This window comes from Taeniopygia guttata, chromosome 25, assembly GCF_048771995.1.
Source record: "Taeniopygia guttata chromosome 25, bTaeGut7.mat, whole genome shotgun sequence".
NCBI lineage: Eukaryota > Metazoa > Chordata > Aves > Passeriformes > Estrildidae > Taeniopygia > Taeniopygia guttata.
In genome coordinates this window covers 7,290,779-7,317,473 of record NC_133050.1, presented here as the reverse complement: position 1 = coordinate 7,317,473, position 26,695 = coordinate 7,290,779, and the positions used below count along the sequence as shown (strand labels likewise).

The 26,695-nt window shown below is 64.1% G+C and overlaps 7 protein-coding genes across 10 annotated transcripts; all 7 read right to left on the bottom strand.

Moving 5' to 3' along the window:
* Positions 1-322: 322 nt before the first annotated feature.
* On the bottom strand, positions 323-2,738 carry LOC115498499 (protein S100-A12). Its single transcript, XM_030291631.4, has 3 exons — positions 2,629-2,738; positions 1,644-1,854; positions 323-785 (listed from the first exon to the last, which is right to left on the bottom strand). Exons 2-3 carry the CDS (start codon positions 1,833-1,835, stop codon positions 621-623), a joined length of 357 nt encoding a protein of 118 aa, XP_030147491.4. The 5' UTR covers positions 1,836-1,854; positions 2,629-2,738; the 3' UTR covers positions 323-620.
* Positions 2,739-4,975: 2,237 nt separating this feature from the next.
* Positions 4,976-6,178, bottom strand: LOC100220151 (protein S100-A12-like). Of its 2 annotated transcripts, none has more exons than XM_072918597.1 (3): positions 6,071-6,178; positions 5,776-5,932; positions 4,976-5,376 (listed from the first exon to the last, which is right to left on the bottom strand). In XM_072918597.1, the coding sequence occupies exons 2-3, from the start codon at positions 5,926-5,928 to the stop codon at positions 5,116-5,118; spliced, it is 414 nt and encodes a 137-aa protein (XP_072774698.1). In that variant the 5' UTR covers positions 5,929-5,932; positions 6,071-6,178; the 3' UTR covers positions 4,976-5,115. The 2 variants fall into 2 exon arrangements, with proteins under 2 accessions (XP_072774698.1, XP_030147529.4); XM_030291669.4 differs by having other exon boundaries at positions 5,776-5,929; positions 6,071-6,177.
* Positions 6,179-9,572: 3,394 nt separating this feature from the next.
* LOC115498500 (protein S100-A4) lies at positions 9,573-10,517 on the bottom strand. Its single transcript, XM_030291634.4, has 3 exons — positions 10,362-10,517; positions 9,895-10,048; positions 9,573-9,814 (listed from the first exon to the last, which is right to left on the bottom strand). Exons 1-3 carry the CDS (start codon positions 10,424-10,426, stop codon positions 9,650-9,652), a joined length of 384 nt encoding a protein of 127 aa, XP_030147494.3. The 5' UTR covers positions 10,427-10,517; the 3' UTR covers positions 9,573-9,649.
* A 1,994-nt stretch (positions 10,518-12,511) lies between these two features.
* On the bottom strand, positions 12,512-13,940 carry LOC115498501 (protein S100-A4-like). Its single transcript, XM_072918536.1, has 3 exons — positions 13,799-13,940; positions 13,582-13,727; positions 12,512-12,730 (listed from the first exon to the last, which is right to left on the bottom strand). The coding sequence occupies exons 2-3, from the start codon at positions 13,720-13,722 to the stop codon at positions 12,566-12,568; spliced, it is 306 nt and encodes a 101-aa protein (XP_072774637.1). The 5' UTR covers positions 13,723-13,727; positions 13,799-13,940; the 3' UTR covers positions 12,512-12,565.
* A 2,194-nt stretch (positions 13,941-16,134) lies between these two features.
* On the bottom strand, positions 16,135-19,428 carry S100A16 (S100 calcium binding protein A16). 2 transcript variants are annotated; one of them, XM_041721158.2, is made up of 3 exons: positions 19,318-19,428; positions 16,769-16,930; positions 16,135-16,687 (listed from the first exon to the last, which is right to left on the bottom strand). In XM_041721158.2, exons 1-3 carry the CDS (start codon positions 19,321-19,323, stop codon positions 16,523-16,525), a joined length of 333 nt encoding a protein of 110 aa, XP_041577092.1. In that variant the 5' UTR covers positions 19,324-19,428; the 3' UTR covers positions 16,135-16,522. The 2 variants fall into 2 exon arrangements, with proteins under 2 accessions (XP_041577092.1, XP_041577093.1); XM_041721159.2 differs by lacking the exon at positions 19,318-19,428 and adding an exon at positions 17,264-17,502.
* A 2,569-nt stretch (positions 19,429-21,997) lies between these two features.
* On the bottom strand, positions 21,998-24,356 carry LOC115498511 (protein S100-A14). The gene is made up of 3 exons (XM_030291648.4): positions 24,149-24,356; positions 22,847-22,993; positions 21,998-22,750 (listed from the first exon to the last, which is right to left on the bottom strand). The coding sequence occupies exons 1-3, from the start codon at positions 24,350-24,352 to the stop codon at positions 22,631-22,633; spliced, it is 471 nt and encodes a 156-aa protein (XP_030147508.2). The 5' UTR covers positions 24,353-24,356; the 3' UTR covers positions 21,998-22,630.
* Positions 24,357-24,605: 249 nt separating this feature from the next.
* On the bottom strand, positions 24,606-26,463 carry S100A13 (S100 calcium binding protein A13). 2 transcript variants are annotated; one of them, XM_030291646.4, is made up of 3 exons: positions 25,961-26,396; positions 25,515-25,724; positions 25,174-25,363 (listed from the first exon to the last, which is right to left on the bottom strand). In XM_030291646.4, exons 2-3 carry the CDS (start codon positions 25,695-25,697, stop codon positions 25,229-25,231), a joined length of 318 nt encoding a protein of 105 aa, XP_030147506.4. In that variant the 5' UTR covers positions 25,698-25,724; positions 25,961-26,396; the 3' UTR covers positions 25,174-25,228. The 2 variants fall into 2 exon arrangements, with proteins under 2 accessions (XP_072774667.1, XP_030147506.4); XM_072918566.1 differs by having other exon boundaries at positions 24,606-25,724; positions 25,961-26,463.
* Between the last annotated feature and the right edge of the window lie 232 nt (positions 26,464-26,695).

Genomic DNA, 26,695 nt, shown 5'->3' with positions numbered 1-26,695 from the left:
CATATCCCAACACCCCAATACCCCAACTTCCCAAATCACCATCAAGTAGAGCATTCCCAGTGCCAGAGATCCAGGATTTGGGGTTTGGGATGTTTGGGATGTTGCAGGGTTGAGACATGGAAGTGTCTGGACTCTGTGTCTCTCCCAGAACAGCAGAAAATCATCATGGACGTATCCTGAAATCCCAAACACAAACCATGGGATTTCGGGCACTGGGAACATTTTGCTTCATGAGGATTTTTCCCAACAAAACCATCCTTCCTCAACAAAACCATCCTTCCTTCAACCCCCCGGATGGATGAAGAGACAGGAAAGGCTCCGAGAACTTCAAGTGATGCTTTATTGTCCCAGATTGAAGAGTCACCCATCCCGAACTGGGATCCCAAACTGGAGAATCAGCCATCATAAATTGGGATCCCAAATTAGAGGGTCACCCATCCCAAATGGGGATCCCAAATTGGAGAATCGGCCATCCCAAACTGGGATCCCAAACTGGAGGGTCACCCATCCCAAACTGGGATCCCAAATCGGAGGGGCTGCTCCAGGGGCTGTTCCAGGCAGGCAGGGAGCAGCCAGAGCCCAATTCCCGAAGCTTCCCTCTCCCGTTTCCCACGCCGGGCTCAGTCCTGGTCCGGCCCGCAGCGGTCGGAGCCGTGGCTGATGCGGTGGGCGTCGTCGGCCAGCTTGCTGAGCACGATGGTGAACTCCTCAAAGCTCAGCTCCTTGTCCTTGTTCAGGTCGGTCTCCTGGAAGAGCTTGTCCAGGTAGCCAGCCTGGTTCCTGTTCTGAATTTGGGGACACAAAGGTGAGGTCACATCCCTGGATCCACCCCGGAGCTGCCCTGGGAAGGGTTTGGATGTCGCAGCCCTCCCCTCCCTTGCCCTTAGCCCCAAATTAAGCCCAGAGGTTTAATTCTGGGAGGCTTTGAACCCAAGAGATTTAATTTTAGGTGGCTTTGAACCCCAGAGGTTTAATTTTGGGTGGCTTTGATCACCCCAGAGGTGCTGGGGGAGGAGGGGGCTGGGACAGGGGGTTCCAAGGTGGGACAGGGGCCTGATTTTGTCCCAGAGGATTTGTCCCAAGGCTTTTGTCCCAAACCCCTGTGGCTGGGGACACAGCGGCTTTTAGGAGAAATCAATTGGGCCGGGCCAGTTTTGGGAATCACCAACAATGAACTTGCACCACTTTTCAACTCATTGAGAGGAGACTGCAACATTAGATGCCCCAGAGCTCTCAGAGCTGAGAGAAAGATGAGAAAGTTGAGAAAGGCCACAGCTGTTTCTTCTTGTGGTGTTGGGAGAAAAAATGCAATTGTTTGGTCTCATATTTCAATGGGACCTCAAAGAGGGATCCTCTGTTGATAATGAAAGGGATTTTCTCATCCTACAGATCTCCAAAACCAATTTTTACACCATTAGAAACGACGGCTCGGATCATAACCAGAGCCAGAGCGAGATTGCTGACAAAGACTCCACAACAATTTATCTGCCATCAACAAGAGAATCTTTGGATTGGGCCTTGAAAAAAATCAGAAAAAAAAAAAAATCAGAGCAGGAGTGACCCCAGACCGGGTGTGATGGAACCCCCCAGTGCCCCGTGTCCCCCAGAGCCCCATCCCCGTGGGATTGTCCCCCGGCACTCACGCAGGTCCCCAGGAAGGCGGGCGCCTGCTCCGTCAGCAGCGTCCTGAAGTCGCTGAGGTTCAGGAGGTCGGCCTGGCCCTGGCGGATGCTGTACTGGTGGAACACATCCACCACGGTCTTCAGGGCCTTCTCCAGGGTGCAGTTCCCCGGGAGCTGCTGGCTGCCGGCGTGGCTGCGGGTGCTGGTGGACATGGCTGAGCTCCGGAAGGACCTGCAGGGGTTGGGGACAAAGCTCGAGGGCGTGAGAGGAGCCAAAAATTGGCTGGGGGACAAGGATGAAATTTGGCATGGGTGACACTCCAATTTGGCATGGGTGACACTCCGATTTGGGATCCCAGTTTGGGATGGGTGACCTTCCAATTTGGAATGTTTAACACTCCAATTTGGGATCCTAATCTGGGATGGGTGTCACTCCAGTTTGGGATGGGTGACACTCCAGTTTGGGATCGCAATTTGGGATAGGTGACCCTCCAATTTGGAATGTTTAACACTCCAATTTGGGATGGGTGACGCTCCAATTTGGGATCCCAGTTTGGGATGGGTGACACTCCAGTTTGGGATCCCAGTTTGGGATGGGTGACACTCCGGTTTGAGATCCCTGAGCTGCGCCTGAGCCAGGGGCACCTGCTGCTCCTTGTTGAGGGGCAGAAAATGAGGGGATTTGGGGATATTGCTGGGTTATGGCTCCGGTTTGGCTTTGCCAAAGAAGCAGCTTGTTCCAGCACACCTGGGGACCTTTCTCAGGTGAGGGGAGCAGGGTCAGGCCAGCGGGGCACCGCCAGCGAGGACGTTTAGGGCAGAGGGCACAGAATTAGTGCTGCCTCCACCCAAGATGTCACCAAAATCCCATTAATTTGCCCTGATTTTCCAATCCAAACCAACCTCCTGCTCTACCCCGAGGAGAACCCATCGCCCTGGGCTGGTGGATCCCAAACTGCTTCTCCCTCACCCTTTTCCCTGCAAGGACCATCCTTGTCCTACTCACCCTGGTCTCCGAGGAGGGTTTGCAGGGGATGGATCCGTCGGTGTGACCCGGGAGCCTGGAGCAGCCCTTTTATACCTGCATGAGGTCCTCTTTCATCAGAGCTGGTGACACACCTGCCACAAGCATCGGCTTGAGTTCACATTTCCCGCACCTGGAAATTGCCAGGTGGGAGCCCCGAGCCCCTCCCAGCCTCATTCCTCCGCTCCAGTTCCTGGTTGCACCCACCAGGCTTTGGAAATGTTGTCCTTGGCCCCTCCATCACCTCTGACAGGGCTCAGGGAGGGGAAGAACCTCGGCTTTGTCATACCTCGATGTCGAGGGCAAGGCCGTTCGGGCAGAAGTTGCCAAAACTTGGGGAGTTTTGCAACGCGGCGAAAAACTTGCACATTTTCCTTCTGCTGTAGGAGCAAATATTGGGCTGTTCCACATGGAAACAGAGATAACTTTGTCCCCTTGGTGAATTTTTAATGTGATTTCTGTTTTCTACAGCCCCAACTGGTTGGACACTGCCCAAGACAAAGCAGCATCTGTATTTTATAACTTGTCTTCCAGAATATTTTCCGTTGTTTTCTACTTGTAGCAGTCCTCGACTCTCGCTCCAGAGATTTTCTGGAGGAAACTGGGCACAAAACCAGGAGAATACCCAAGGCCAGGGTCTTTTCTGGCTGGTGCAGGAAACGCCACATGTTGCCACATGCCAGATGTCACCTGTGTGTCACGCGTGTCAGGGACAAGAATGAGCAGACAATGAAGAGATTTAAAATCAGACAATGAGGAAATTTAAAAACAGACAATGAGAAGATTTAAAATCAGACAATGGGTAGGAGGAGCAGGGGAGGACCAGGCGAACTGGAGGTGCCTATTCCTGTTTGAGGATGCTCCTGTGTCCCCGGGGCATTGCACGGATTTATTCCGGTATCCCTGACTCACTGCACAGCTCCTTTTGCTTCCCGGCCCCGCTCCTTGCGGGGTGTCAGCCATCCCAAATAAGGATCCCAAATTGGAGTGTCACCCATCCCAAACTGGACTGTCACCCATCCCAAATTGGACTGTCACCCATCCCCAATTAGGATCCCAAACTGGAGTGTCACACATCCCAAACTGGGATCCCAAATTGGAGTGTCACCAATGTCAAATTGAAGGGTCAGCCATCCCAAATTGGAGGGTCACCCATCCCGAATTGCGATCCCAATTTGGGAATGTCACTCACCCCAAACTGCAGAGTCATCGATCTCAAATTTGAGTGTCAGCAATCCCAAACTGGAGTATCACCCACCCCAAACTGGGCTCCCAAACTGGAGTGACCCCATCCCAAACTGGGCCCCCAAACTGGAGTGACCCCATCCCAAACTGGGATCCCAAACTGGAGTGTCACCCATCCCAAACTGGGATCCCAAACCGGAGTGACACCCATCCCAAACTGCATCCTCGTCCCCCAGCTGGCAGGGAAAGCATCTGGTGCTCTGGGGCAGTTCCAAATTTTCCCTTTTTTCCCCTAAAACCTGTGGGGGAGCAGCTGGCCATGCCCAGCCCTGCAAGGGCAGCGATGCCCGAGTGACACGGGGGTGGCAGTGAGTGACATTTCCCCCGAGGGACGAGGGTGGCTCCCCAAATTCAGAGCTGCCCTGTGTCACCGGGGAACCACCCAAATGCCCCCGGTTTCACCCGGGACAGGTTCCTGGTCTGGGCTGATGTCGGAGCCTCCTGAACCGGGGGTTCCCCCTCAGTGTCCCCTCACTGATGGGTCAGGAGCTCTTCTCCCCTCCTGCTTCAGCCCCCAGGAGCCCACGGTGGCCTTTGGGTGTGTGGTGACCTGGGGGATGTGTCCCAAACCATGAAATGTTTGACTTGTCCTGCAGAGTGGCCGTTCCTCCGAGCAGCTCCCAGGATGGAGCCCCTGGAGCCCCTCGGCCTCGTTCTTTGCTCTGCTGGGGCTGCTGAGTTGTTTTGGGGAGGGTCACAAAAACATCTCACAGGTGCCTGGGAAGTGGCAGCCCTGGAATGTAGGACCCCCAGGATGTGGCACCCTCGGGATCAGGTGTCCCTGGGATGTGACACCCCCAGGATGTAACACCCCTTGGATGTGGCACCCCCAGTTCCAGGGCTGCGTGTTGGCAGAGACCTGAGGAAGGACCCCCCATCCCAGCTGTGTTTCGCCTCTGGCACCTCCTGGAGCTTCACGCTGGGATCTGACAACCTCCAGGAGCCCCCTCAGCCTGGGGGCTGACCCCCAACACCCTGTCCTGACCCCCCATCTCTGCCCAGACCAGTGTCCTCCCGTGCCACTCTCGCTTTCCCCGTTCAATCTGGGTTCCAGCCCCTCCCCAGGACACGGCACATGGATGGGTTTGGTGCTCAAAGGAAGAGATTTTATTTCAATGCCACGAAGTAGAAGCAGGTGACAAAGGTTTGGTTACAGGCAAGGGCCGAAGCTCCTGGGGGGACGCAGAGTCCCGTGGCTCGGCCACCGTGGGCGATGTTTCCGTCTCAGTGACGGTGGCCAGGGCCATGCCCGTGCCCGTGGTCATGCCCATGGCCGTGGTCGTGCCCGTGGTCGTGCCCGTGCCCGTGGTCATGCCCGTGGTCATGCCCGTGGTCATCACCAGGGCCCTTGTGGGACCTGTTGTGGGCATCGATGGCCACGAGGCTCAGCGTGGTCAGGAACTCGGTGAACTTGAGGCGGCCGTCGTGGTTGGCGTCGGCTTTGGTGAAGAGCTGCTGGATGTAGCTGTCCGTGCTGGTGTTGGGCTGTGGGGGAGCACGGGCAGCTCGGGGTCATCACCCTGCCCGTCCCCAGCTGTGGCTGAACCCCAAAAAACCTCCCTCCCTTTGGGAAGCTCCCAAGATAAAGTTCTGGGTTGGCCTGCCCGGGGGAATCACCGCCCCTGGAGGAGTTTAAACGAAGCCTGGATGTGGCACTGGGTGCCAGGGTTTGGTTGAGCTGTTGGGGCTGGGTTGGACTCGATCCTCTTGGAGTCTCTTCCAACCCAGCGACTCTGGGAATTCCGTGACCCACCCCCATCCCCAAGGATCGCTGGAAGTGCCCAAGGATGAGCACCCCATTCCAGCGGGAGGTGCCCAACATTCCCGGGAATGAGAGGATCCCCCAGACCCCTTCCCACGCGCCCCACGGCTCCGGGCTCTCACCGGCGCCGTGTTCCGCAGAAAAGGCTCGGCCGTCTCCTTGAGCAGCTTGGAGAACTCGTTCTTGCTCAGGTAGTCGTCCACGGGGCGCTGCACCGCGTACCGGTGGTAGATGTTGACAGCGCATTCCAGCGCCAGCTCCAGGTCGGTTTTCATCCTGCTGGGAAGAGACAAAGAGCAAAACATCCCAAACCAAGTCCCAAAGCATGAAAGGTTTAACTCGTTCTGCAGAGCGGCCGCTCGGAACGAGGACCGGCACCGGCCGCTCGTCCCACAGCGCCTGGGAGGAGCTGCTCACCTTCGGAGGAGGTCTGGGCTCTGCAGAGGGACGAGAGGAGCAGGAGGATCGGGTGATGCTGAGCTGGGGATGGCACCTTTTATACCCTCCTGGGACTGCCAGCTGTGCCAGCCTCGGCTCCCGTCGGGGCGGTCACCCCGGAATTGTGCAAGGCAGCGCAGCACGCCCAGGTGAGGATTTCGGGTTCCTCGCCCCATCCAGGAACTGTTATCGAGGGAGGGGAAGCCCCAAACTCGTTGGGCAAAACAAGGAAACACCAAAAATTACACCAGGGGTCAGAGATGGCGCAGAAGATTTTCTGGAAGGTTCCCCAAGTGTTCAATGCAGATGATGGAAGAGGAACTTTTCTGGGTGGGGGTCTCCAGCAGGTTTTACCCATGGGAATGTGGTTTGCCACCAATTTTTGGTGAATTTGGCTGCTGGACAGGTCTCGGGTTAATCCCTTTTCTGACTCACAGATGGGGCCAACCGAGAGGCGTTTGAAAAACTTCAATTTCATTTCATCAGGCTTTGAAAATTCTCTCCCAATTCACCTCCCAGGTGCCAGGGGTGGGCAGCACATCCCACCCCTCCAGGAGGACATTCCCCTGGATGCAGGGAGTCACCCCGGGCACAGCCCTGCTGCGTGGGACTCTGCCAGCCGCTCCTGGGAGGTGCCACTTCCCGGCAGCGGGAATTGCTGCCAAGGATAACCCGGGGCATGGGCAAATGTGCCCACCCCCAGCTGTCCTCAGGCCTGGGACCCCCCCAGTGTTCCCAGTGGGGCCCCCCAGTGCTCCCAGTGGGGCCCCCCAGTGTTCCCAGTGTCCAGATGAGCTGCAGAGCCCCAGGTGCCTGGAGGAGCCTCCACCCGAGTCCAGCCCCGTGCTGGTGATGAAGGCTTTTGGGAAGTGATGATGACAACGGCCGTGAGACATCTCCCCGCCAGCCTCCTAATCCCGGAGCTCCAGGAACCGCTGCCAGAAATCCCCAAAATTGCAAAATAGGGACACAAAGGGACGGGTTTTGGGACGGGGACGGGCGCGTCCTCAATGGGAAGGGGACACGCGTGGGCCCGGCAGAGGGACACGGGTGACATGACAAGGACATGGGTGACACCACAGGGACATGGGTGACACCACAGGGACACGGGTTCAGGCAGGCCTGGGCATGGCAGAGGATGTGGCTGGGGCACCTGGGGAGTGGGACAAGGACAGGTGAGTGCCATGGGGATGTGTGGGGATCCCTGACAGTGAGGATGAATTTAGGATGAATCCCCAATGGTGGAGATTAATTTAGGGTGGATTTCAGTGGGGATGAATTTAGGGTGGATCTCAGTGAGGATGAATTTAGGGTGAATCCCTGACAGTGGGGATGAATTCAGGGTGGATCTCAGTGAGGGGAGAGGGTGTGGGGTGGATCCCTGTGAGGAGGGATGAATTCAGGGTGAATCCCTGACAGTGGGGATGAATTCAGGATAAACCCCTGACTGTGGGGATAAATTCAGGGTGGATCTCAGTGGGGATGAATTTAGGGTGAATCCCTGACAGTGGGGATGAATTCAGGGTGGATCTCAGTGAGGATGAATTCAGGGTGAACCCCTGACAGTGGGGATGAATTCAGGGTGGATCCCTGTGAGGGGAGAGGGTGTGGGGTGGATCCCTGTGAGGAGGGATGAATTCAGGGTGGATCCCTTTGGGCAGCATCATTCCACCTTCAGACAGCCACAGGTGAGGTCGGGGATTTTGGGGTTCCCCTCAGCTGCCGGGGGTGCCGGGGCGGTGCAGCCCCGTTCTCTGGGGGTTCTCTGACTCTGCAGGGATGGAGATGGTTTTTCCCTAAATCTTAAAATCCCAGGATCTCGGACACGCCGCTCCAGCCCTCCCTGGGCAGCGCCTTCCAAGGCCTGGCCGCCCTTTCCAGGAGGAATTTTCCCAAATATCCCCCCTGAGGCTCCCCTGGCACAGCCTGAGGCCGCTCCTGCTCCTCTTTGTCCCTTTGTGGCGCCCCTGGGAGCTCAGGAGCTGAGCATGAAGGTGATGGAGGGGGCACAGCCACATCTGGAAGGGGCGTGTGGCACATCTGGAGCCTGGAGCAGGACGAAGCTCAGCTCCGGGTGAGCGGCAGAGCCGGGCGGGCGCGATTCCAGCCCGGAGCTGTGGCCGCATCCCGGCGGGATGTCCGCGGCTCCAGGGAAGGAGAGGCCGGGCAGGGCTGGCTCAGCCCCGCGGGCACCGGGGGAGGCTCGGGAGGGCTCGGGAACGAGGAATCCACCCCGGGCAGGGCAGGGACAGGGACAGGGACAGGGACAGGGACACAGGGACAGGGACAGGGACAGAGGGACAGGGACAGGGACACAGGGACAGGGACACAGGGACAGAGGGACAGGGACAGGGACAGGGACAGAGGGACAGGGACAGGGACAGGGACAGGGACAGGGACACAGGGACAGAGGGACAGGGACAGGGACAGTGACAGGGGCAGGGACAGGGGCAGGGACAGAGGGACAGGGGCAGGGACAGGGAGAGGGACAGGGACAGGGACAGGGGCAGGGACAGGGACAGGGACAGGGACAGGGACACAGGGACAGGGACACAGGGACAGGGACAGGGGGACAGGGGGACAGGGACAGGGGGACAGGGACACAGGGACAGGGACAGGGACAGGGACAGGGACAGAGCAAGGGGCAGAGGGACAGGGGCAGGGACAGAGGGACAGGGACAGGGACAGGGACAGGGACAGGGACAGGGACAGGGACAGGGACAGGGGGACAGGGACAGGGACAGGGACAGAGGGACAGGGACAGGGACAGGGACAGCGACAGGGACAGATGGACAGGGGCAGGGGCAGGGCAGGGACAGGGACAGAGGGACAGGGACAGAGGGACAGGGACAGGGACAGGGACAGGGACAGAGGGACAGGGACACAGGGACAGGAACAGGGACACAGGGACAGGGACAGGGACAGGGACAGAGGGACAGGGACACAGGGACAGGGACAGGGACAGGGACAGGGACAGGGACAGGGACAGGGGCAGGGGCAGGGACAGGGACAGAAAGACAGGGACAGGGACAGGGACAGGGACAGAGGGACAGGGGCAGGGGCAGGGACAGGGACAGGGACAGGGACAGGGGCAGGGACAGAGCAAGGGGCAGGGACAGGGACAGGGACAGGGACAGAGGGACAGAGACAGGGACAGGGACAGGGGGACAGGGGGACAGGGACAGGGACAGGGGGACAGGGACACAGGGACAGGGACAGAGGGACAGGGACGGGGACAGGGACAGGGGCAGAGGGACAGAGACAGGGACAGGGGCAGAGGGACAGAGACAGGGACAGGGACAGGGACAGAGGGACAGGGATGGGGACAGAGGGACAGGGGCAGGGACAGGGGGACAGGGGCAGGGACAGGGGGACAGGGACACAGGGACAGGGACAGAGGGACAGGGACAGGGACAGGGGCAGCTTCCATCGCCCCCGGCTTCCCCCAGCCCGGGCAGAGAGACCCCCAAGGCCAAAACGCTTCATTTCCAAGGAGATTTATTGAAATGGCATCGGGAGGACAGCGGGAGGGTCCCGGGGCGGTGCCGGGCCCTGCCCTCACTTCCTGCGCGGCATCTTGTCGGGCAGGTCCTGGAAGAAGTCGTTGCACATCATGGCCATGCAGGCCAGGAAGGTCACGTACTCCTGGAAGTCCACCTCGCTGTCGCTGTTGCAGTCCAGGCTGCTCATCAGCTTCTGTAAACTCTCCTCGCTGGTTTGCTTCTGCCCGGGGAGCAGGGGGGAAAGGGGGGTTAAAAGCGGGGTTTGCACCCCCTGGCAGCCCGCAGTGCCCCGGCACTCACGCTGAAGCTCGGCAGCTCCTTGGTGAGCAGCTCCTTGAGCTCCGCCTTGTTCAGCTTGTACTTGTCGCCCTCGTTGCCCGAGTATTTGTGGAAGGTGGCGACCACCACGGCCAGCGCCTGCTCCAGGGGACACGCCATGGGGACAGCGGCAAGCCTGGCGACACGGGGAGGGACGGAGGAGTTCGGTGTCCCCGGGCACGCCCGGTGCCGGGGGAACGGCCCGTGCCGGCCCGGGATGTGCCACGTCCCGGGATGTGCCGCTCCCTCCCGGCTCCGGCCGGGCTGGGCAGCCCCAGCACGGGGGGAAAGGGCAGGGAAGGGGTTCCGGAGCTTTTCCAGCCCTCCCGGGGGAAATCCACATTCCCAGCTCGGCACCTGCAGCAGGAACCTCTGCCAGGGCCCCTCTGCCAGGTGCGGCAACATCTGGAGAACATCTGGAGGGGGAGCAGAGGGGGAAAACAACTCACCGAGAGCTCAGCGGGCCACGGGAGCGCGGGCAGGGCGGAAGAGGAGCCAGCCTCGGGCCTGGCATTTATAGCCCGCCCGGCCACACCCGGCGGGGAGACAGCGACCGGCCCGGGCTGGGCAAGGAAAAAAGGAGGAGAAAGGGAAAAAGGAGGAGAGAGGAAAAAACCCGGCAGCTCCCCCGGCCCGCCCTGCCGAGGAACCGGTTTGGGTTGGGAGGAGCAAAATGAGCCCCTGGGGCTGCCCAGGGACCACCCGGGCCGGGAGAACCCCTCGGTCGGGGATGTCCCGGTGGGTACCGGCAGCATCCCGGGGTTCGGCCGCGGGGCTGCTGCCGAGCCGGGGGTTGTGCTGAGGGTTTTTTTTCCTTTTTTTTCCAGTCTCCTGGCAGCAATTTGTGTTTCCTAACGGCGAGGGCGGCGCGTCTCCAGGCCCCGTTGTGTAACGGGGCCGCTCCGGTGGCCCGGGCGGGTGTCCCGGGGCTGCGGGAGCACCGGGAACCGGCCCAGGGAGCCCCAGCCCGGCCAAACCGGCGACAAAAACGGGGACAACCGGAGCTGCGGCTGCCCCGATGCTCAGGGCGGTGGGAAATGCCCCAAACCCCAGCTCGGGGGGGGGTCTTTAAATTTTAGCAGAAGAAACCCCCAGGGCTGAGCCTGTGCCCCCCATCAGCGAGTGGGAATTTGGGAGAGTCACTGGGAGGGGCAGGAGAGCCGGGGGGTCTTTATAAAGGGCTGGAGAAGGGGCAGGAGAAAGGTTGGAGCTCCTGGAGGGACCCGAGGGGGCTTTGGGGAGGGTTTGGGGGCTTTGGGGAGGAGCTGGGTGATTTAGGGAGGAGTTGGGGGCTTTGGAGATGACCTGGGGGCTTTGGGGATGACCTGGGGGCTTTGGGGAGGAGCTGGGGGCTTTGGGAAGAGCTGGGAGGCTTTGGGAGGAGCTGGGGGGTTTGGGGAGGATTTGGGGGCTTTGGGGAGGATTTGGAGGCTTTGGGGAGGAGCTGGGGGCTTTGGGGAGGAGCTGGGGACTTTGGGGAGGATTTGGGGGCTTTGGGAGGAGCTGGGGGCTTTGGGGATGACCTGGGGGCTCTGGGGAGGATCTGGGGGCTTGGGGACAGGCTCTGTCATTCTTCGTGTGGGTTTTACAGGCGGGATTATTTCTCTGGAAAGGCGGAGAGCAGCCGAGGGACCTTTCCCAAACCAGCCCCGACCTGCCCGGAGCTGCTGGGGGCGGGGGAGCCCCGCGACTCCCAAATTCCAGCCCCGAGCCAGGGGATTGTGGCTGTCGGGCACCTCGTGCCCTCCCCGAGCCAGCCAGAATTGCCGGGGGAGACATCCAAGAGCTGCTTTTGTTCAAATTCCTCCCAAAAAAAAACCTCCCGGGGCTGATTCGTGCCGTGGAAAATCCCCCGGAGCTGGAGGAAGGTGTGAGTCAGGCCGGGCCGGCTGCTGGTGGCCACGGAGCCCTGGAACCCAGCCAGAATTGGGGTGAAAATCCTGAACAGAACCCCCAAACTCAGCCAGGATTGGGGTGAGGCTGAGCAGAACCCCCAAACTCAGCCAGGATTGGGGAAATCCTGAACAGAACCCCCAAACTCAGCCAGGATTGGGGTGAAAATCCTGAACAGAACCCCAGAACTCAGCCATAATTGGGGTGAAAATCCTGAACAGAACCCCCAAACTCAGCCAGGACTGGGGAAATCCTGAACAGAACCCCCAAACTCAGCCAGGATTGGGGAGAACCTGAACAGAACCCCCAAACTCAGCCAGGATCCAAAAAAACCTGAACAGAACCCCCAAACTCAGCCAGGATTGGGGTGAAACTGAGCAGAACCCCCAAACTCAGCCAGGACTGGGGGAAATCCTGAACAGAACCCCCAAACTCAGCCAGGATTGGGGTGAGGCTGAACAGAACCCCCAAATTCAGCCAGGATTGGGGTGAGGCTGAACAGAACCCCCAAATTCAGCCAGGATCCAAAAAAAACTGAACAGAACCCCCAAACCCAGCCAGGATTGGGGTGAAGCTGAACAGAACCCCCAAACTCAGCCAGGATTGGGGAAAAGCTTTTATTGAAAGCCACTCAGGGCTGTGATGGACACGGGGAGGGGTCATCGAGGGGTCACTCGGGGGTCACTCGGGGGTCACTCGAGGGGTCACTCATGGGGTCACTCGGGGGTCACTCAGGGGTCACTTGGGGGTCACTCGGGGGTCACTTCCTGCGCTGCTGCTTGCCGGGGTCGTCCTTGAAGAAGTCGTTGAAGGCCATGGTGACACAGGCCAGGAAACAAACGTACTCCTTGAAGTCCACCTCGCTGTCCTTGTCGTGGTCCAGGTCGTTCATCAGCCGCTTGAACTCGGCCTCGTCCATTTGTTTCTGAGGGGGAGAGGGTTTAGGGTTTGGGCTTTGGGGTTTGGGGTTTGGGGAGGGTTTTTCCTCGGGCTCTGCAGGTGAGTGAGCTGGGCAGCGCCCAAATTACCCAAAGTGCCTCCGGGATGTGGAAAATTTGGCAAAAAACAAGCAAAAAATTAAAATTCGCCTCCCGGCTGAAACCGCAAGCTGAGAAAGGGAAGTGGGGGTTAAAAAGAAAAAAAAAAGGAAAAAAAAAAAGGAAATCGGAGCGTGATTTCATTTGCCAGATGAAATGTTTCTGCGGGTTTTAAAAAAAAGCTGAATTTCCTTTGGGAAAAGGAATTTCTTTTTGGGGGCCCAGGGTTTTGTTTATCCCTGAGGGATGAATCCGTCAGGTTCCACTGGGGAACATCAGAGACACCCCCGGGCGGGAGAAGGACCCGGGGCTGGTCTGAGGGACACCGAGGGGACACCGGGGAGACACCGAGGGACAATCAGGGGACACCGAGGGGATATCGAGGGGACATTGGGAGGACACCAAGGGGAGACTGAGGGGGACACTGAGGGGGACACCAGGGGGACACCAAGGGGGACACCAAGGGGGACACCAGGGGGACACCAAGGGGACACCGAGGGGACACTGAGGGGACATTAGGGGGACACCAGGGGAACACCAAAGGGACACTGAGGGGGACACCGAGGGGACACCAAGGGGACACCAAGGGGACACCAGGAGGACACCAGGGGACACCAGGGGACACCAGGGGGACACCAAGGGGACACCAAGGGGACACCAGGGGGACACCGAGGGGACACCAAGGGGACACCAGGGGGAACACCAGGGGGACACCGGGGATGTCCCCGCGGGCACTCACGCTGCCGAAGGCGGGCAGCTCCTTGTTGAGCAGCTCCTTGAGCTCGGCCTTGCTGAGCTTGAACCTGTCGCCCTCCCTGGCCGAGTACTTGTGGAAGGTGGTGACCATGATGGCCATGGCCTGCTCCAGGGGACACGCCATGGGGCCTGCGGGCACGGCCGTCAGTCCCTGCCACCCCGGCGGGTTTGGGGAGCGGGCTGAGGGCAGCGGCACTCACCGGCTCACCGGGCACAGATCGGCTCCGCTGGATGCGGCACCGGCGCTCACCGGGCATTTATAGCCGGGCACGGGCACTGCCCGGGCAGCGCCGGGCCCCCGGGCACCGCCGCGGTTTCGCCCGCGCCTCATTTTTGGGTAACGAGCCGTGTGATCCCGTCAATCAGCCTGTGATCCCGTTAATGAGGTGTGTGATCCCATCAATGAGGTGTGTGATCCCATTAATGCACTGTGATCCCATTAATGAGGTGTGTGATCCCATTAGTGCACTGTGATCCCATTAACGAGAGTGATCCCATTAATGAGGTGTGTGATCCCGTCAATCAGCCTGTGATCCCATTAATGAGCTGTATGATCCCATTAACAAGCTGTGATCCCATTAACGAGCTTGTGATCCCATTTATGAGCCGTAATCCCATTAATCAGCCTGTGATCCCATTAATGAGCTGTGATCCCATTTATGAGCTGTGTGATCCCATTTACGAGCCGTAATCCCATTAATCAGCCTGTGATCCCATTTATGAGTTGTGTGATCCCATTTACAAGCTGTAATCCCATCAATCAGCTTGTGATCCCATTAACAAGATGTGATCCCATTAATGAGCTTGTGATCCCATCAGTGATGTGTGTGACCCCATTAACAAGCTGCGATCCCATTACCGATCTGTGTGACCCCATTAACAAGCTGTGACCCCATTACCGATCTGTGTGATCCCATTAATGAGCTGTGATCCCATTACAGATCTCTGTGACCCCATTAACAAGCTGTGATCCCATTACCCATCTGTGTGACCCCACCAGCGGGCGGTGTGGGGTGCCAGGCACCCCTCGGGGCCCTGGCGTGGTCCCCTGGCTCACCAGGCCCCCCAAAACCGTCACTGCCCCGTGCCAGCTCTGTGGGGCCCCGGTACCCCCAGGACAGGACAGATGGTGCTGTCCCACCCCCACCCCAAATTCTCTGCCATCCTACACGGGGGGTCCCCTTTGGGGGACAGGACCTTCCCTGTGCCCCACATCTCCTCCAGGGCTGGGAAAGGGACACGAGGAATTCCCGAATCGTTCCCTCCCAAAATGGGACCCTGGGGACGCCCCGAGGGTGTCCCCGGCGGAGGAGAGACCCCCGGGGGCTGAGCCCGGAGCTCCGGGGTCCCGGGGAGCCACCGAGAGCCGCGCCCGGCCCGGCCCCGCTCGCCCCGCACCCCCCGGGCTGAGTCACGGCCCGGCCTCGCCCCGCGGGGATTCCTCGCCCGTGACTCACCCGGCCCCGCCCGCTCCCACGGGCCAGCCCGGTTCCGCCGGCACGGGAGCCGGGGCTGCTCTGGGGGGCTGCCTGAGGGACCCCCGGGGCTCAGAGCCGCGGGGTTCCACCGGTCCCGGTCCCGGTTCCACCCCCGTGCCTCGGAGTTGGGGGGCTCACAGCCGCAGGGTCCCGGTTCCACCGGCCCCGGTTCCGGTTCCCGGTTCCACCCCCGTGCCTCGGAGCTGGGGGGCTCAGAGCCGCCGGGTCCCGGTTCCACCGGTCCCGGTCCCGGTTCCCGGTTCCACCCCCGTGCCTCGGAGCTGGGGGGTTCACACCCGCGGGGTCCCGGTTCCGGTCCCGGTTCCGGTTCACCCCCCGTGCCTTGGAGTTGGGGGGCTCAGAGCCGCGGGGTTCCACCGGTCCCGGTTCCGGTTCACCCCCCGTGCCTTGGAGTTGGGGGGCTCAGAGCCGCGGGGTTCCACCGGTCCCGGTTCCGGTTCCACCCCTGAGCCTCGGAGTTGGGGGACCCACAGCCGCGGGGTCCCGGTTCCACCGGTCCCGGTCCCGGTTCCACCCCCGTGCCTCGGAGTTGGGGGTTCACAGCCGCGGGGTCCCGGTTCCACCGGTCCCGGTTCCGGTTCCACCCCCGTGCCTCGGAGTTGGGGGGCTCAGGGATCCCCCCCGCACCCGCAGAGCCCCGGCCCGGCCCCCTCCCGGTGGAAAATCCCCGGGAACAGCCAGAGCTGCCGGCCCGGCCCAGCCCAGCCCGGGGGTCCCGGGAGTCCCGGGAGCTCTGTCCCCATCCCGGCTGGGGCGGTGTGGGATGTGCCGGGACAGGAATTGGGGTCGGGGCAGCCGAGGGACCCCCGTGGGGACTCGGGGGGGCCTCCGGTGCCCAAGTGGCAGCGGGCACCACCCCGTGCCCCGGGCTGGGGCGGCTGCTGACACCCCGTGGTGGCCCCGGGGCCACCAACGCCGGTCTCGTCCCAGCCCAGGCCAGGCGTGGCCGCTCGGGGAGGGCGGGGACGGGGCGGACCGGACCCCCTCCCGCAGCCCCCCCGGGCCCTCCGCGGCGGCAGAGCCGGAGCGACACCCGCTGCTCCTCCGAACTTTATTGCTGTAATAAATAACCACGGCGGTGGCACCGGCCGGGACCGCGCCGCTCCCCGGGCCCCGGGCGCGGCGGAGCCTTCAGCAGCTCGGGAAGGGGGGAAAAGCGCCCTCTGCCCGAGGAGAGCACCCCCAGTTTGGGGGGACCCCGGGGGCAGAGGGGTGCTGCTCGCGGTGGGATTCTGCCAGCGGAGGGCTGAGCACAGACAGAATTCCCGTCCCAGAGCGGGGGGAGCCTCTCCCTCTGCTCCCTGGGCAGGAGGAGGGGGCCACGGCAGGAGGAGCCCCCCGGGGCTGCGGCGGGTCCCGGAGCTGGGGCGGGCACAAAGCGGGGGGCGCGGAGGAGCGCGGGGGTCCGGGGGGCTCCAGCGGCGGCTACTTGGTGTGTTTGACGCTCTGCTCCTGCTGGCGGATGATCTGCGCGATGGGGCTGGCGATGCCGCCTATCAAGGTCCAGTACTCCTCGAAGCTGATGCGGCCGTCCTTGTTCTCATCCAGGTCGCAGATCAGCTTGTCGGCGGCGCGGCGGTTGCCGGTGTCCTGCGGGGAGAGCGGAGCCGCTCAGGCCGGGCTCGGGGCGGGGGCGGCCCGCGGGACCCCGGCCCGCAGCCGCGGCCTCACCGTCAGCATGTGGTTCAGCTCGCGGCTCAGCATCTTCCGAAAATCCTTCTTGCTGATGCGCCGCGGGTTCTTGCAGCAGCAGCAGCGGCTCGAGTACTTGTCAAAGTTGTTCACCAGCACCTGCACGGCCCATTCCAGCTCCGTGCACTCGGCCATGGTTCCCTGCGGGGTCGGCACTCAGGTGAGACCCTCCCCGCGGCCATCGCCGGGGGTCTCCACGCGAACCCCCCACCCGGCAGGTAAAACCCGCCCCCGCGGGCCTGGGGCGTTTCTCCCCTCCCCGCATCGCCCCCAAAATCCCCGCGGGCCTGGGGCGGTTCTCCCCCCGCCGCATCGCCCCCAAAACCCCTGCTGCCCCCCGCGCCAGCCCGGAACTCCCCGGTGCCACCCGCGGCCGCCGCCCCCACGCGTGGGGCTGAGCCGCGCGTTCCCAGCGCTCATTAGGGAGGAATGGGGCTGGGAGCGGAGCGGCGGCGGCGCAGGGGCAGGAATTACCTGCCAGCCCTCCTGTTGCTTCACGGCTCCGGGAACGGCCCGGCGGGGCAGGTCCCGGCCTGCCGAGCCCCCCCCGAGCCGGCCCGGGGCGGCCCCACGGCCCAGGGTCCCCTCCCGGCTGCTCGGTGCCCCGGTGTCCCTCCTGCCCCGGTCAGGAAGCTCCTGCCCGGATGGCCGGGCCCGGCAGGATGGGCCCCGCCGCGTCCCGGGGCCGAGGGCGCGGAAACGGCGTCACCTCGGCCGGACCCGGTCCTTCCTGCCCCGCCGGTAGCCGGGACAGGGGACAGCCGGGCTCGGTCGGTCCCTTGGCTTTCCCCCCGGTTTAACCCAGCCCGAGGGACAGCAGCGACCGCCACCTGGGCCTTGGAGCGCTGAGGGTGGCCCCAGCACTGTCCCCGCTCTGGGGACATCAGCAGAGGGTGGCCCCAGCAGCAGGACCTGCTCCGTGCCACGACTTGGCTCCTGTCCCCTCTCCTGTCCCCTCTCCTCCCCAGAGAGGTGACACCAGGCCCCGCCACGCTCTCGTCCCTGTCCCCGCGTGCCTCAGGGCAGCTCTGTGTCCTCCCAGGCCATCCTTGTCACCCTGGTGCCACTGCCCGGGCTCCCTCCATCACCCGGGGCTGGGGACTGTCCCCAGAGCTCAGGATCGTGGCACCAGGGTGGCTTTGGGGCCGGCCCAGCGCTCGCAGGGATCCCCGGCCCAGTGCTCGCTCCGGCCCCTCCAGGAGCTGAAGGGACTCGGCAGCACCGGGGCAAAAGCCCCCTCGGCGTCCCCTGTGCTGGCCCGGGGTGACATCGGTGACATCGGTGTCACCCGTCCCCTGCCAGGGCGCCCGGCCCGGCCCTGGGGCAGCGCGGCGCTGCTCCGCCGCTGACTCACGGCCCAGCCCCGGGGCCAGCTGCGGGCACGGGCCTCGCCGGGTGGCACTCGGGGACACCGTGGGACACGGGGACACCGGTGGGACACGGGGACACGGTGGGACACGGGGACACCGGTGCCCCGCTGGGAAGGGGCTCCGCTCCCACCGCTTCTCTCCCCTCTCCCTGTCCGCCCTCGCCGCTCTCCAGTGCCCAGAGTGGGGCCAGAGAGCCACACACGGCCCCAGCACGGCCGGATCCCTGCTGGCAAATCCCCCTTTTCCAACGGCAAACCCCCCTTTTCCACTGCCAGATCCCCTTTTTCCACCGGCAGAACCCCTTTTTTTCACGTGGAAAATCCCTTTTCCAGTGGCAAATCCCCTTTTCCACCGGCAGAACCCCCTTTTCCACTTCCAGATCCTCCATTTCCGCCGGTAAATCCCCCATTTCCACCGGCAGAACCCCATTTCCACCGGCAGAACCCCCTTTTCCACCGGCCGATCCCGTTTTTCAGGAGCCAGCCCCCACTGCGGCCCCACGCCGAGCTCTCCCGCGGCACGGCCGGTCCGTGGGTGCCGCCGGTCCCGTCCCGGACACCCCGGCCGGTCCCGGTTCCTCCTCCCCGGGTGACCCCGGCCGGTCCCGGTTCCTCCTCCCCGGGTGACCCCGGCCGGTCCCGGTTCCTCCTCCCGGGTGACCCCGGCCGGTCCCGGTTCCTCCTCCCCGGGTGACCCCGGCCGGTCCCGGTTCCTCCTCCCGGGTGACCCCGGCCGGTCCCGGTTCCTCCCCGGGTGACCCCGGCCGGTCCCGGTTCCTCCTCCCGGGTGACCCCGGCCGGTCCCGGTTCTGCCCCGGGTGACCCCGGCCGGTCCCGGTTCCTCCCCGGGTGACCCCGGTCGGTCCCGGTTCCTCCTCCCCGGGTGACCCCGGCCGTTCCCGGTTCTGCCCCGGGTGACCCCGGCCGGTCCCGGTTCCTCCCCGGGTGACCCCGGCCGGTCCCGGTTCCTCCCCGGGTGACCCCGGCCGGTCCCTCCAGCCGGTCCCGCTCCCGGAGCAGCCGAAGGATTCCAGCAGGAATTTCCACCTCCCAACCTGCAGCGGCACATCCCGGGGCTCTTCCCAGCCCGGGACTCAGCCCGAGCCTGCCGAGGCCGCGCTCCCGGTGCCGGGGGACCGGGAATTCCCGGGAGCCCCACCTGCATCTTGCCGGGCTCCCGCTGGGTCCGTCGGTCGCGCTGTGGCCTGGCGGGCGGTGTCGCCGCTCTCTCCTCACCTCGCACCCATCCCTCCGGCCCAGCCGGGTTTATAAGGTGGCTCCCACCCCTCCCTGACGTTCCCGGGGCGTTCCCGGGCCGGGCTCACCTGGGAAACGCTCCCGGGGGTTGCAACACCGGGACGGGCCGGAGCGAGCCGGGACCCGCAGCGGCTCCGGCTCCTCCCGGGGGCTGCGGGGTTTGGGGGGACCCCAAAACGCCCCAAACGGGCTGCACAGGCCGAGGGCTCCCAGCACAGGATTCCCACCTGATCCCTGCGTTTGGAAACCCACCCACCCCAGCTCCAACCCACCCCCGGCACCGGGGGCAAAGGAAATCCTTTACTGAGCCAAAACCTCTTGTTCTGGTGGGTGCAATGGGCTGAAACAGATTTGGGGCAAATAAAATCCTTTATTGAGCCAAAAGAACTTGTTCTGGTGGGTGCAAGGGGCTGAAACGGGTTTTGGAGCAAATAAAATCCTTTATTGAGCCAAAACCACTTGTTCTGGTGTGTTGAAAGAGCTGGCACCAGTTTGGAGCAAAAAAAAATTCTTTCTTGAGCCAAAAGAACTTGCTCTGGTGGGTTGAAGGGGCTGACACTGGTTTGTTGCAAATAAAATCTTTTATTTGAGCCAAAATGACTTTTCTGGTGGGTGCAAGGGGCTGACACCAGTTTGGGGCAAATAAAGTCCTTTATTTGAGGCAAAATGACTTTTCTGGTGGGTGCAAGGGGCTCTGGGGCCCTGTGCCACCCTCGGCCATCTCTGCTGCACCGGGGTGGATCAGGCTGTTCCCAGCTGCCAGCCGGGCTTGTAAAGTCCCATCCATAATTAATTAGCCCGGCAAATTGCAGGCCTGGCTGTCTCCCGGAGCGATGCGATGCCGAGATCAGATCCCGGCCTTATCGGGGAGGGCACACCTGAGGATGCAAAGCAGGAGGAGATTTCTGGGAGCTCCCGTCCCGGAAAAAACGTGTCAGCCCCGCTCCCCCCCGGCCTCTTCCTAATCTCGGTCGGGAGGAAGCAAACCTGTTCTGGGCCCGGTGCTCCTCTGTCGTGGCGTTGCTGCAACATCCCAGCAGGGTGGGAATCCCTCCGGAGCCTGCAGGCGAACAGCTCACGCCTGAATCACGGCCTTTCATCGCTCTGCTCCCCTGGCAGATGTCACAACCACATCCAGGCCCTTCTTTTTACGAGGCATCCAGGGCGTGTGCGGTGCCCCGAGCAGCCGGGAGCCGTCCCAGCGCCGTTCCCGGCCCGCTGGTCCCGGGCAGGTCGGGGTGGCTGAAGGGCTGGGGGGTGTTTGGTGTCTCCAGAGGGGCTGAGCACTGGTTTGGGGTCTTTGCTGACCTCCAGGATGGGATCCCGGTGTCGTGTCCCCACCCGGGGGCTGTCCCAGCGCGGCTGAGCTGTTCCTGTCACCTCCAGAACATTCCAGGACTCGCCCAGGGCTGCCTCATGGGGCAGGAATCGCCCTCGGTGGCCCAGGCGGGAGTCCCCACGTTCCCAGCCCGCTGCGGGATTGGGGAGCCCCGGTCCCCTTTCCCCTCCATCACCCGACCTGACACATTTCCTGTCTCCAATTAAACGCGGCCGCACCTTTCTGCTTAATTCCCATGTATTTATTTCCAGGCGAGGGACAATAAATAGTCATTCCCGTTGTGAAATCCAGCCCGGGAGAGCAGACGGGGCCCGGCTGTGGCCGAGCCGCGCTGCCGGAGCTGCAGGACCTGTCCCCAGCCCAGCCCCGGCCCTTATCACCTCTTATCGCCCCATCCGAGCTTTGCAGCGCTTTTGGTTTGCTTTTCTCCCTCTCGGGGTGACCCGGGTGCTGCCGGGGCGCCCACGCCCTCTCCCTTTTTAGACGCTCCTTTTTAGGGTCGCCGCTGCGTTTCTGGGGTGCCCACAGCCTCCTCCAGGAGGTGGAGCAAAGGAAAAGTGGGAAAACCGGGTTCTCCAGGCCCTTTCCTCACTCTCCGGGAGCTGCAGCTTTGTGCCATTTATTCTTATTCTTCCCCAATTTGCTGTAATTTTTGTGCCATTTATTCTTCCCCAATTTGCTGTAATTGCACCCAAATCCCACCTTCTCCCCGCACAGCTCCCGGCCTCGCAGCCCTCGGGGCTTTCCAAGCCCTGGATTTTGGGGTCTGCCAGGATTTTGGGGTCTCCCCTGAGCTCCCTCCAGCCCAGGAGCTGCGTCCCCAAAGCACAGCCCTGGCTCTGCCCGTGGGGTGCCCACCACGGGGACCAGCAGGAGCCTGGAATTGGGGGTGTGGAGAGCCCTGGGATGTCCACAGGGGCCACGCACCCCTGCAGCACCCCCTGCACCCCTGCAGCACCCCCTGCACCCCTGCAGCACCCCTGCACCCCCTGCACCCCTGCAGCACCCCGTGCACCCCCACAGCATCCTCTGAACCCCCCCAGCATCCCCTACACCTCCTGCAACCCCACAGCCTCCCCTGCACCCCTGCAGCCTCCTCTGAACCCCCTGCACCCCCGCAGCCTCCCCTGCAGCCCCATCCTCGGCACACCCCAAAGCGATCACCCCAACCCACAGTCGCTGTAGCCCCCCCTTCCCCCCACTCCCCCTCTCCCCTCAAAGACAAACAAAGTCACCCAATCCAGGTTTGTTTTGTTTTTTTTTTTCTTTTTTTTCCCAGTGTTTTCCTTTATTAATTTATACAAAAATGGTTGCGAGCGGCCCAAGCTGACCCCGACCCGGCCGGAATCCCGGGGGTGGGGAGCACCGGGAGGGCAGCACGGCCCGGAGCAGCCCCCCAAAAACCGGGGGGAACGGCGGGGGAGGCTCCCGGGCCGCGGCCACGGTGATCCCGGGGTGCCCCGGGGGTGCCGTGGGGTGGCGGGGCACGGGGCATGGGGGGCCGAGCCCCACAGCCGGGGGGAAAGGAGCTGGGGGTCTCTCGCTGCGATGCCCCGGGGCTGGGGGAGCCGCACCCGGAGGGTTTCGGGGGCCCGGGGAGAGAGGCGGCCCCGGGGCCAGGAACCCACCGTGCCCCCCGCGCCGGGCACGGGGCAGAGCCGGGGGGGAGCGGTCCTGACGGGAAGGAGCGCCGAGGAGGGCAGGGATGGAGCCGGGGAGGGCAGGGATGGGGCCGAGGAGGGCAGGGATGGAGCCGGGGAACCCTCCGGCAGCAGCGAGGCCGCCTTTTCCCAGGCGCATCCCCGGGCCCAGCGGCCTCTCGCGTTTCCAGGAGCTGAGCTGAGGCCTCGGGCGCCTTCCCGTCCCCCACCGCCCTCTACTTCCTCCGGCAGCCCTTGGCCGCGTCCCCCATCATGTCCCAGTACTCTCCGAACTCCAGCTTGGCCTCGTTAGGGTCTCCCATGCATTCGATCTTCTCTTCCAGGGGTCCCACGCACTGCGGAGAGAAGGTCGGGGTGATGGGGCTGGGGGGTCCCACCAGCAGCCGGGGCCCCCCCAGCTCCTCCTGCCCACCCCCGAGCTCTGCCCTCACCTTGCCCAGGTGCGGCAGCTTCTGCACCACCAGCTCCTGCATCTCGTTGGGGGTCAGGTACTCCTTCTGCCCCTTCACGGCGTAGCAGTGGAACTGGCTGATGACGGTCTCGATGGCCCGCTCCACGTCCGTCAGCTCCTGGCAGTCCTGCGGGGGCACAGGGGGCGAGTGGGCTCCGGGAGGGGTGGGACGGCTCCCGGGAGGGGTGGGACAGCTCCCGGGAGGGGTGGGACAGCTCCCGGGAGGGGTGGGACATCCCTCGGGGGGGACAGGACAATCCCCGAGAGGGTGGGACGCTCCCCGAGCCAACATTTAATCCCTGCACAACCTCGGCATAAATCTCCTCGTCAGCAGCTGGCCCGTCTGTGCAGATGTTGAGGCACCCTCCTGTCCAGCTGTGACACCTCCCCATCCAGCTGTGACAGCTCCCGTCCAGCTGTGACACCTCCCGTCCAGCTGCGAGCCCCCCCTGCCCGCGGTCCCCACACATCTGCGCCCAGATGTGAGACCGTACAGATGTTTTGCCCCACATCCAGCTGTCGCACCCCCTCCAGCTGCCACCGCCCGTCCCCCCGAGCTGTCACCCCCCCGGACGCGCTGTCCCCGCCCGGGGCCCGCCAGGCTCCGCCACCCCGGCGTCTGTCGCCACCCCCGGCGCGGGCCCGTCCCGACTGGTTCTTCCTCTCCTCCGCACGGGTGGCGGTGGCAGCGTGAGTCAGTGCCCGCCGGCCCGGGGCTCCCGGAGCCCCTCTGCCAGCCCGAGAGCCCGTGCCCGGCGGGGCGGGGGGCGCGGGGCAGCCCGACCCCCGCTCCCGGTGACTCCCGGGCACTCCCGGTGACTCCCGGTGACTCCCGGCACTCCCGGCCGCTCGTGCGGCTCCGTTTAATGGAAAAGCCGGTGATTCCCACAAATCTGCGGCTTCCCCTCGGAACGCCGCGCAGCCACAGCCGGTGATGCCCACTGGGCACAGCCTGGCAACCTCCAGGGCCTCAGCCCGGCCCCCAAATCCTCCACAGGTGCCCAGCGCTGCGGGGTGGGCGCGTCCCGTTTGGAAGCCGAGGAGAGCAGAGCTTCGCTGCCGTGGGGCATCCTCGGAGAGGCTGCGAGGGGCGCGGGCGGCTCCCCGAGGTCCATCCGCGGCGGCGCACGGAGCTGCTGCTTCCCCGAGCTCCCAAGCGGACCCGTGCCCGGCGCTGCCGACCCCCGGAGCTGCCAAACCCGCCGGGGGTCCCGGTACCGCCGTGTCCCCGGTGCCGCGGTGTCCCCGGTGCCGCGGTGGTGTCCCCGGTGCCCCGCCGCACCTTGCGCTTCTTGCGGCAGTTGCACTGGCCCATCCTGCTGCTCGCGGCTCCTCGCTCGGGGGTCTCTCTCTCCCTCTCTCTGTCTCTCTCCGGGGGTCTCTCCTCTGCCGCGGGGTCCGGGGGTGCTGGCGGGACAAGGCAGCCAAGCTCAGCTCTCGGTTTGGGGGGAGCCTCCCCTCCTCCAGCGCCGGGACTCCTCCTCATCCCCGAGCGGAGGGCGAGGAAGGAGCCCCGGGATGCGGCGCCGGAGCTGCCGGGACACGTCCCCGGCGTCCCCGCGAGTCGTGGCAGGGCCGAGCGTGGGAGCGGAGGGCCCGCGGGGGGAGCAGCCCCCGTGTGCCGTGGGGCGGCCGGGCCACTTACCTGCAGCACGGCTGTCCCGGGTGTGCGCGGGCTGCGGCGGGCCGGGGTTTTATACCGGGGAGGTGTGAGTGGGAGCTCCGTGGTGCAAGGCGGCTCATTTGGGAGCCTGGCCCGGCGCCAGCGTGGGGCCGGGAAACGCCTCCTTCCCGGCCGCACCGACGGTTCCCGGTGCGAGCGGGCCGTGGGAACGGCACCGGGCCCGGCTGCTCACCCAGAGCAGCGCCGGGATTCGGGAGCTGAGCCCTGGGAACGGGGACATTCCCCAGCCGGGATGCGCTGCTGGATGTGTCACCCCCCGCCACCCGAGACCCTGCAGAGGACGGGCACTGATGCCACGGAGCTGGTGGCCACCGTGGCCAGCGCGGCATCGCTGCCGGGGATCTCCCGAGCCCCACCCCGGCCACAGCCACGGCTCTGCCCCCCACGCACCCCCCAGCGCGGCAGGAAGGTGTTTGTGGGGCGCAGGGTGGCACCCCAAAAGCCAGACCAGAACAAGGGCAATTTGGGCATGGCCCCGTCCGTCCCGGGGTGCCCGGAGCCACGGAGTGACCCCAAACCGGCACCGCGGGCCTGGGCCGGCCCCAGCACGGCCACCACGGGGGAGGAGGAGATGGGGGCTCAAATCGGGAGCCCCCCACCAAGAACAGCAGCGATGCTCAGGCTCAGGGAAACCTCTTTTATTTGCCGCACGTCGGCCGAGTTCCCGCAGCGGCCCCGTCACTTCTTGCCCGCTTTGTCCCTGCGCACGGCCTTGGCCAGCTCCCCGATCAGCCGCCAGTACTCCCCAAATCTCAGCTCCTCGTCGTTGTTCACGTCCAGCTCGCTCATCTTCTCCTCCAGCGAGGGCACGTCCTGCGGGCAGCACCCGCCAGGGAGGCTCGGCCGCTCGCCAGGCCCCGGAGAGCGGGACGGGCACGGCTGCAAAGCCCGGGGGCACCGGGAGCAGCCCCGCGGTTCGGGGGGACCCCCGGGGACCCCGCGCTGCTGCTGCTGCTCCCCTCACCTTCATCAGGTTGGGCAGCTGGAGCCGCACCAGTTCCTTGAACTCTCCGGCCGTCAGCGTCCCCTTCCTGCCCTCCTTGGCGGCGAAGGTGATGAACACGGTGACGATGCGCTCGATGGCCGCCTCCAGCTCGGTCAGCTCGGTCAGCTCGCTCGGCTCGCTCGGCTCGGGCAGCTCGGCCATGGCACCGGCCCCGCCGCCAGCCCGGGGCTGCAGGGACGGGAGCCCCGAGCGGCTCGGAGGCTGAGGGTGTCCCAAGGGGGGACCCTCGCCCCCTCCCAGCCCAGCGAGGGCTCAGCTCAGCCCCGGGACCTCGGTAAGGGGCAGCGGGAACCGGTGATGACGCCGCTGCCGCCCGAGCCCGGAGCGGGGACACGGGCAGGGCACAGCGGGACACCAGCGGGACACCAGCGGTCCCCAGCTGCGGGCAGCGATGCCCCACTTACCCCCTGGCTGCGGGCAGGTGGTGCCCCCGGGAGGGTTCGAGGGGTTCGGGAGGTTTGGGGCGTTCTCAGGAGGTTTTATAGCCGCGCCGCAGGAGGGGACAGCGGGGACAGCGCAGCCTTTGTCCCCCCCGCGCCGGTGTTGGGTTTCCTGGCGCGGCCGGACGGACGCGCAGTCACCGCCCGGGCGCCGCCGTCCGTCCGTCCGTCCGTCCGTCCGTCCCCTGCTCCCTCCCCGCCCGGGCACAGCACCAAGCTCGGCCTGAACTCGCCGCGGCCTCGGCCCGGGCACCTCCGGTGGGGACAGGAGGGGACCGCGGGCAGAGAACGCGCCGGGGCTGGAGCATCACCGGGACCTTGCACGGAAACACCCCCGGGATGGTTTGGGTTGGAAAAGACCTCCGAGATTATTGAATCCAGACTTTGAGCCCCGTTCCGGGGGTGCAGGTGGCACCCCCAGCTCCCTCCTTGCGGGGCTGGGGACAAGGAGGTGGCCCCAGAGCTCCGGTGACATTCCGGTGACATCCCTGTCACATCCCGGCGTCACCGAGCCAGGGCCCGGCTCGGCCCGCACCGAGTGAGAGTTGTGACTCAGCCGCCCGTGACATCATCCCTATTAATAGTGGGCTCTGTAAAAATTAATTAATCCCAATTAATTAGGGGGTTGGAACGGCCCGAGCGCTCCCCTTTAATCAGTGGCTGTTCCGAACATGGCTGGGGACACCGAGCAGCTCCCGG